This window comes from Charadrius vociferus, unplaced genomic scaffold, assembly GCF_000708025.1.
Source record: "Charadrius vociferus isolate BGI_N301 unplaced genomic scaffold, ASM70802v2 scaffold60, whole genome shotgun sequence".
Taxonomy (NCBI): domain Eukaryota; kingdom Metazoa; phylum Chordata; class Aves; order Charadriiformes; family Charadriidae; genus Charadrius; species Charadrius vociferus.
Genome location: NW_009646524.1, coordinates 550,832 through 560,307, shown reverse-complemented (window position 1 = coordinate 560,307; position 9,476 = coordinate 550,832). Strand labels below are relative to the sequence as shown.

Below are 9,476 nucleotides of genomic sequence, written 5' to 3'. Positions count from 1 at the left end.
GGGATGTGTTGGTGGTGATGCTAATGAATCTTTCTGAAATCAGGAGGGTTCCTTGTATCTCTGATAGTCAGGGTTTGTAATCTTAGTCTGTAATGCTTCCTGGCTCAGGTAAAACTATTGTGTTTTCTGTTTTAGTTAAATTGTTTTTCATTTTGAATGTAAATACTTGTCTCTTTAGCTTTAGGCTAATGCCACTTAAGAAATGGGACCACATTGTCATGGTGGTTCATGGATCCCAGAGGTACAAAGGGCTCTCTAGAAGCAGCATAAAGAAGAGAGGAGTGCAGACATGAAAGTTTCTTTGTAAACCACTTGGTGTATCCATGTTTTTCACAGTGCTCTTATCTTCCTGCAGACTTTTTATCTCTGAGAATGTCTTACAAGTAGATTTATAGGGGAAAGGGCATGACTAACACAGTACCTTTTTGTCTGGTACAAGCGTTGGGGACGGATACATCGTGGGACATATTCTTTGTCTGCCGGACAGATGTTGTGAAAATGGCTTTTGATTTTTTTTCTTTTGTGTTTTAGGGACACTAAGGGTCTTGAATAACCATGAGCAACCCTTTTGTACGGATTGTGGAGCCCCTGGACCCGAAACAGCCTCTGAAGAAGTTCTTTAATCTGAGCAAGTTGGAAGATGTGAGATACGGTACGTTGACAACATAAGGAAAGCATTTCATTATCATTGATAAACAGAACCTGAAGAGACATTGCAACATTGGATGGTATTTGCTTTGTGGACAAAACTGTGAATTCAAACGATGGTTCTTGCAAACAAAATTCTAGCAAAATTTAATTCTGGAAATTTAGAACTACAGAAATACTGGCGAGATCACAGCATTCTATTCTCAACATGCTGTGCACACAACAATCTTGTTTTTCTTGAGTGGCTGAGGAGGGCTAGGCAAACTAAGAGCGCAAGTTTTCTCATCTACTGGTGTGCTACTGTGGAAGGCCAGAAAGGACCTCACACTGATATGACTGAATCATCCACAAAGAGTAATGGCTAGAAAATGCTTTCTGAGGAGGCTTTTTCTTTAGTTCCTCTGACACTTCCTGAACGTACTTAGGCATCTTCCATGTGGCACTGGTAAAAATCTTACAATCCATGCCACTGACTTACAAAGCAAGTATCTATAGCTTAGAGCTGTCTATTTTGGGTATTTTTCCTCTTTCAAAAAGGAAGCAGGTGGTTAAGGAGAATTCAGGAAGCAAGAGGAGGCACATTTTCTCTGAACATTAGCAACACATATTCATTGCAGGCTCAGATAGTGAAATCAATTAATGTTGGTCTTGGTATGTGAAAAGTAGAGATGAGTCTTCAGAAATATACAAATACATTTAAGGTATTACTGGTTGAGCCATTCCAGGATTCCAAGAGTGATAAACTCCAGATTCTTTAAAGAAAAAAGGATGCAATTCTCACTGTCCAGCAGAAAAATGGAATAACATAGCAACAGAAGAATAGGGGGAGGGGGAGCAGAAGATTTAAAAAAAAAAAAAAAACAAAAACCAAAAAAAAAACCAAAAACCCAAGCAAAAATTAACCCCCCCTCACCACCACCAAAACTAACAAAATACAACCAAAATTTCCCAAATTATTCTGAATGACTGTGTCCTGAATAATAGCTGGGTTTTTTTCTTTTTGTATTAGTAATGATGTCTCACTGTGATTAAGTTAACTTTTGTGTCTTGGGGGCTCTGTATAGAAAGCTGGGACAAACTTCTCAAGAGATTTTTTTGAATGTAAATATTCTGCAAGGAAATCAAACAGCTATTATTACAGTGGACCACGGGAGAAAGGACACAGGAACTTTTATTTTTTTTCTTCACACCCATTGCTTGTAGTAAAGGTGTCAGTACTGCTCTCATAGTATTTTGTGTTATCTTCTGTTAGTATTTCTGTCTTGAAGTAAAAGAAGGTTAGCAGATGCACAGTCTTACTGCTGTTCAGTTTCATTCTCCATCTCTGGAGAAGAATCTACCTAAACCACTAAAGCTATGCTTTCCAACATGTCAGGTAGAAAATGATGGTTTTCTAGTGCATTTATGTGACTGTTCAGTGGCAAGACTGAGAGGAAACTGCAGAAGAACAAGGTGAGCACAGCGTGTTTTCAGAGTAATATTGCTGTGCAGGATGGAAGAGCTGTGGAAAAGAGTCCTTTCAGCAAAGATGTCTACTGTCTCACAGGGACTGAGATAATAAATCCGCTCAAAGAAGCGAGTGGAACAGGTCAGTTAGCACTGATCTCCTGACAAAGCTGGAGGCTAGAAAAGAGTGTCTGATAATTTGGGTAAAGCCTTGTGAGAATATGGGGACAGTGCTCGAGGACCCGCCTGCCCCAAATGTGCAACCCTGCACTTGCTGACATATGCCCTAAAATAAAAACTGAATTTGTTTCTTGCCTCTTACCATGCAGCACGCCTACCATTTTCTATTCGAGTCCTCTTGGAAGCAGCGATCCGTAACTGTGATGAGTTCCTAGTGAAGAAGGAAGATGTTGAGAATATTCTCAACTGGAAAGTGGTGCAACACAAGAATGTTGAAGTTCCATTTAAGCCTGCAAGAGTTATTCTACAAGACTTCACGTGAGTCTGATGCGCTCCAAAGCTTTGGGGTGGAGGGGTGAGCTGAGGGAAAGAATAGCATTGAAATGTTTGGAAAGACCTTTTTCAGCTTTCCTTGTTGTCATGCTACAGACAACACTTGGATAGGCAAACAGTTGTGGTAAAAAGCATTACATGAAGTGCTTCTGGGATGGAGAAATAAATATCTTTATGAAACTCTTCAAAACAGAGGGGAAGAAAATGGGATGGATAAATTGCATCCAAATGAGGGAATTCAGAGTTTAAAGGTTTTGTTGTTGTTGGGTGGGGAGAAAGATGTCTTCTTTTTTTTATCTTTTCAATTTTCTACCCTTTTCAATTCTCATTTATAATCCACCTCATTATTTTCTCTTCCGAGCCAGTATTAATCCAAGTATATTTTTAAAGACTTCTCTGCTCTTGAAAAGATGAATGTCTGTTTTTTTCCAGAAATGCAAATTAAGATTCCAACTGAATAGACTCTGAAAACTCTGCCTTGTTATTGCAGTGTGGTTAGTCCCTATATGTCAGCATGTAATAGTCCCTGATAGATGTGGAAAGTCAATTTTCAAATGGAACAGTAGCTTCTGACTTTTTAATACAGCATTTGACTTGCAAGTCCACTGTCCTTTGTACCTTTGTCCTCTGCCTTTGTAACAGAGTTTAGTTCATCTGCGGTAAGCCCCATGCTGCCAAGCTGTCATTTGATTTTATTTCTCAGAACAGTAAGGTATCTTGGCTGTCATACCTCCTGTTTTGCATTTTCCCAAAGGTTGGCCAGGTGCTAGAGACCCAGTACAGCTCAACTCCTGGAGACATTAGGAAAAATTGGCAAAACCTCAATTAAAAAAAGTGGTGATTTCCTAGCTATTTTTTACCCACTGGCTGTTGTTAACATTTGAAAAAGCTGGAGCACAGAGGAAGCCAAACCTTTAAGCAAAAGTTGCTCCCTTTGTTACTGCACTTCTTTCTTGCCCCCTACTCTCCTGCTGAGTTTTAAAGATTTGCCTATAAGTCTGCAGAGCAGCTGCATTCATGAAAAAAAAGCTATTGAGCAGACTCTTGAGCGGGGTCTTTTGGAAAAGGCAGCTTTGGCAACTTTCCAGAAGCCATTCAACAATTACATTCACATGTCCTGGATTAGAATTATTCAGTTTCCTAGATCTGATCATTCTGTAATTATCCTGAGTTCTTCTAAGAGTGTAGATGGCTCTTGTGTGTGTTCCTTTTCGATTGTTTAATGTTTGTAAGCTGGCAAAATAACTCTTCCACTTACTTCCTCCCACCCCTGCTCTCTCCCAAATCCACCTAGGTAGCATAATAGCATTTGCTATTTTCCTTGGAATATATGTATAATATATATCCCGGAACAACAAACTGTTTCAAACTGCTGAACAGTATCAGTTAATTGTGTCCAGGTTACATATTTTAGGCCCCTTTTTCTGATTGTGTTTGTAAACACTCAGGATTTTCAAGGTAAAAATTGTCTGGGAATTACAAGGCCTTTTCTCTTTTTACATTGTTTCTGATATATTTTAAAATCGTAATAGTTTCCTTATAATTGTAGTTGAAAACAAACTCTCACTGCTCTGAGCTACTTTTGCAGAAACAAGTGTTCTTGGTGGGTTACTGAATGATGCCAGATCCTTAGGAGCACATCAGACATCTCTCTTTGTCTCAGCAGCCAGCACAATCAGACAGGCTAGTATGCAAGAGGGTTTCCCAAACTGTTTGAAACACGTCATGGTAGAACATACCTCTGTAGAAGCTGAGAATGTATGTGCTGAGAAGCACCAGAAGCTTTGTTGAAATAAATATGGAAATGTGTGTGATCTGTTAGGTAAGGCCCGATCTGTTAGGTCGAAGTGCCAGAACTTCTGCTTATTACTCCTTGTTTGCTTATGACTAAACTCGGATTGGAAGTGGTGGATGGACAAAAGGCTCTCACGTGCATTACTTTGACCCTCTGCATAGTTTATCTACCTCGCTTAGGAAGGAAGGCTTAATTTAGGGATTTAAAAATCGTTTTGGATGAATGAAACATACAAACATAGAGAAAAAGGTCTTTTAACTCCTTTCTGAGTCACTTGGAGTTTAAGGGCTTGCAGGATTGTCACAAGAAATATGAGAAGGCAGAAATATGAATCTTGGCCCATAGCCTGAAAACCTGCTGTTCGAATGTCATTTGTGATATAAGGTCTTTTGTCAGTGGTAAGTACAAGAATTTGGTAGTAAAGATGAATGGTACATCTTATTTCGGCCTTTCGTGTTTGTCCGGTGATCTGCCAGGGCAATTAAATCCACTTCTGAAAATACAGTTATTCTGCAAGGGTGTTTTGCAGTCACGTCCTTTGTAATTTAAGAAATATGATGCCCTACTCTGCCAGTTTCACTTGAAGTGTGGAAGGTACCAAATAGCTGTAATGGTGGAGAAGATTCTCCTGTGCTTTGCAGAACTTGGAAGAGATGACCCTTGCCTTAAAATCAACTAAATAAACATTGCAAAGAATCAAAGAAGGCACATTGTTGTTTTCTCCCTCCCTCCCTTCTTTTCTAAACAGATTGGGGAGGAGAGAGAGAACAGAGCAAAAGAAGAGAAACCAGTTAGTTCAAGGTCCCAAAGGAATGCTGACTAGGGCTAAGTTTCCAGATTCCCAGCCAAGCATGTTGAACTGCTTCTGTTACTTGATGAATTTTGGTTTTAGCTTTTCATTCTTACAGTGCTCAGGATATAGATACAATTCTGTCCCTTCTGCTCTTCTGACTTTGTCTTCCCAGGGGTCCTGTCTCTGCCATAGAGTAATGATTCCAAGACTCAGGGTGAGGCTGCAGTTTGCTTTGTATAGGGCAGTAGGTGTCTGTTCTGTATCTCAGGGTCTTGGTTGTGTTTGCTTTGGTTTTGTCTTTTCAAAATTGTTTCACTTTTCTCTTCTCTTTTAGCGGGGTACCTGCTGTGGTTGACTTTGCTGCGATGCGTGATGCTGTGAAGAAACTTGGTGGGGACCCTGAAAAAATCAATCCTATTTGTCCTGCTGATCTAGTGATAGATCATTCCATCCAGGTTGATTTTAACAGGCGGTAAGGATTCAAAGTAACTCTTACTTCCTAATGGTAGTAAGTAAGCTGGATCCATTTACTGATAATACAGGTAATTCCACTGGTGATATTCTTAGCATTTGAACTGCAACATCCTAGACTGTAAGACGTGTTTAGGTTAGACTGTTTTATCAGTTGCTGTGAACTAGATGGGGGAATTACGTTCTTTCTGTGGTGCGTCTCTCAGCAGCACAAGCCTGGACTCAATGTTAATAGAAACAGACTCAGTCCAGACCTGTGGTGATCATAATTTTCCATAATAATACTGCATTATTATTAGTTGCTCAGAAATAGCTTTTTTCCACATGTACTTGCTTGACCCCGTAGGGCTTTTTGGAAAGGACAAACGAGAATGTCTCCTTATTTATATAAGATTAGACCTGAGCTGCCCTAGCCCAGCTCTGAGGGACTGTTCGCAAGTTCAGTGCCTCCATGCAGAAGAGCACAAGACACTGATTAATATGGTCCCTATACATACAGGAAAGAAACATAATGTTATTCCATCCTCAGCATGCTACAAAGAGACAGCTACTCACTAGATGCACAATGAAATACAAGACCACTGCACAGGGGTCTTTCTACCCTCCATGGTATCTAAACACAGGCCTACTGAACTACTTATCCAAACAGATCCTGCAGTTAGACATTTCTTGGCGATTTCCTTCTGTCTTCCAAACTCCTGAAGTTTTTTGGTCTGCAGTTACCTTGCCTGCTAAAATAATCTGTTTGTTTGTCTTCTATAGGAGACATTTCTGAGGTAGGCCACTTGAGTTACAGCATTGCAAAGAAGGAAAATCATAGAAGGTGGAAATTAAAGAATGTAAAGAGCACTTTCTTAGTGCCAATATATAGAGGCTTCTTTAGAATAAAAATACTGAACTTCTGAGCAGAAAGGTGTTGCAAAACCTGCTTCGTAGAAGAACATTGCCAGAAAGTTTTCAAATAGAACTTTTTTCCTACTTTTTTTTAAACTGTAACTAGTAAGGATACAAATTCTCACTGATGCCATTTCATAGTTGGCAGGAGAGAAGAAAAGCCAAAAAAAATTTTATTTATGTTAACTGTCAAAAATTAACTCCCTTTAAGATTTTTTCGTAGAGATGCTGTATGTATTCTTAATCTTGACATAACACTAAAGAGTTTAGAAATGGATGCAAAGTTATAAGTAATCATCTAGAGTCTGATCTCTGGGGTAGCGGGTGTTCTAGCACTAATCTATTAAACTAGAAACATAACCTTTGGGAAATGGTGTGTTTCTTTGTGAATAAGATATGATTTCATCTTTACCATAGGACAAAATCAACTATTACTTTTTTTTTCTGTATTATTTTAATAACATTCATTTTATGTTATCAGTAGTATCTGGGACTTCATTTAGATAATTTTTTGCTAATAATTCCTTTTTGTCACAGCCTTATTTTATTTCTATTAGGCTAATGTATATATGGAAAGAACATAGGCCAAACTCTTCAGGCCTAAGTTAGGCAGCTGATTGAAGTGAAAAGTTTATTAGCCCTGTCTGCTTTGAAACACAGGGACTTCAGGCAGCACCGTATAATCAGTGATAACCTCTTTTTAACTGAAGTTACAGGGCAGTTGTCTTCTGATTTAGTTGTTGGAAACTTCACATATAGTGAAGCTCTAACATGTAGTATAGCTTTTCCCAAGTTACAAGTTTTAGACCTGCCACATATATAATATGCAGATTAGCACTCACATTTGAACGAGATTTCAGGTATTGCCTCTTAAGATTTCTTCAATACGGTTCATTGGTTGCCTGCAGTTCAGAGCTGCAGTGAGATTATAAAGATGAGATTGATCAGCATTAACGTTAGCTAATAACTCTTCTTTTATTTCAACTTTTGGGTATATCTGACCAGACATAAATTTCAGGTGGATAGTTTTGGTTCTAACAGCTGATTATTTTCACTTGCAGATCAGACAGCTTGCAAAAAAATCAGGACCTGGAATTTGAAAGGAACAAAGAAAGGTTTGAATTCTTAAAGGTACTGAAAGAATTAATCCGATTTGCATGGAGAAAAGAGCAATGAGCAAAAGTTTTTCCAGTGCTCGTGTGCATTGAAAACTTCTTCCTCCAATTCCTTCTATTTCAGTGGGGCTCTCAGGCTTTTAAAAACATGAGGATTATTCCGCCAGGCTCTGGGATCATCCACCAAGTGAACTTGGAGTACTTGGCAAGAGTGGTGATGGATCAGGATGGCTACTACTATCCAGACAGTGTGGTGGGCACTGACTCGCACACCACCATGATAGACGGCTTGGGAGTGCTTGGCTGGGGTATGTACAGTAGCATATCATGCATAGTCTGTTGGCTGACTAAGCTGTGTTTCAGACTCTGGTGAATTGACGCTGGGTGTCTGGTTAGCCCCCGCCCAGTCGCTCGCTCAATCCTCCTTCCGGGGGGGGGGAACAGACAACCAAAAGCAAGTGATGCAAAGACAGTTGGTCACCACCTTCCACCAGCACACCAAAGCCCAGCCAGTCCCTGGGCAATGGCTACCTTGGAAAAATTCCTCCCACCCTCCACCTCCCACCTTTTATGCTGAGCATGATGTTATATAGCATGGAATGTCTCTTTGTTCAGTTTGGGTCAGCTGTCCTGGCTGTGTCCCCTCCCAGTGTCTTGCCCACCCCAGCTTAAGTGCTGAGGGACACAATGAGGAATAGAAAAGACCTTGACACTGTGTGAGCACTACTCAGTAACAGCTAAGACATTGGTGTGTTACTAACACTGGCTTGTTCACAAATCTAAAACACAGCACTGTGTGTGCTGCTGTAAAGAAAAATTATCTCCTTGCCAGCCAGACACAGTACACAGACTAACCCCAAATTCAAGGAACCTGATAAGGTCTCTTACAGTTATTTAAGGCTTTGTAACTAAGCTCCCTGTTCTGATAACAGCCTCAGAGGACTTCTGGTGCAGGTGGTAGTGTTGTTTGTTTGTTTTTTTATATTTATTTTCTGTTCTGCATTTCAATCACAAGGAAGCAGGCAAGGAAAATATTAAATAAGACTTTTGGAAGCATCTTAGTCATTTGGGAAGGCAAGGGAGTTGAAGCATTACTGAACTTCCGTTAGTTCCTTAGTCGCTTAGCTACTTTCAGAATGTTGCCTTATCAAAAAGTACTGCAAATGCTCTGTTAGAATGAAGATGCTGAAAGTTGAATCTGAGTGAGTTAAATATGGCCAGAGAGGCCATTGTGAAAAACAACACTATGAAGTATGTTCTAATACCAGTAGTCTTCATAATATTTGTTACAAAAATAAATATAAATAATTCATTTCTTTGCTTGTAGTGGCAAACTGCAGTGTTTGGATCATTGACTAAATAAGTAGATATGAAAGTATTTGCAGTCATCACGCATGGTAACCAAAACTTCAGTTGAGCTTTTTATCTTCCTGTGATATAGTGATAGAAGCCCTATTGAAACAGATATGGTACAAATACAGAAGGCACTGTGTTTTTAAACAGCATTTGCTAGTTGTTCACAAAGGTACTTGTCAAGTTCTGAGTACCGCATGTGATAGAAGTAGGACATAGTGGTTTTTTGACCCCACTTATACTACTGTAGCAATATTGGTCAATTGAGACTTTCTATCAAGGGTTGAAGAATTTTTTTTTCTGGCTTGGAATAAAAATTTAAACAAGTTCAATTTATTTAAAACCATGACATCTTTGGGATAAGCGATATCTCTCTTTTTCTGTATCTGGTTGCACCTTACACATGGAGTCGTCATTTAGATGATGTCACAACACCAACAGCTGCTTG

General features: G+C 39.5%; 1 protein-coding gene across 1 annotated transcript in view; it reads left to right on the top strand.

Moving 5' to 3' along the window:
- Positions 1-532: 532 nt before the first annotated feature.
- ACO1 (aconitase 1, soluble) overlaps positions 533-9,476 on the top strand; it is a 26,411-nt gene continuing 17,467 nt past the window's right edge. The window contains exons 1-5 of the mRNA XM_009885269.1: positions 533-652; positions 2,424-2,592; positions 5,530-5,667; positions 7,622-7,691; positions 7,800-7,983. Of these exons, the coding sequence (XP_009883571.1) occupies positions 556-652; positions 2,424-2,592; positions 5,530-5,667; positions 7,622-7,691; positions 7,800-7,983 (658 nt within the window). The 5' untranslated portion in view covers positions 533-555. The remainder of the gene's footprint in view (positions 653-2,423; positions 2,593-5,529; positions 5,668-7,621; positions 7,692-7,799; positions 7,984-9,476) is intronic.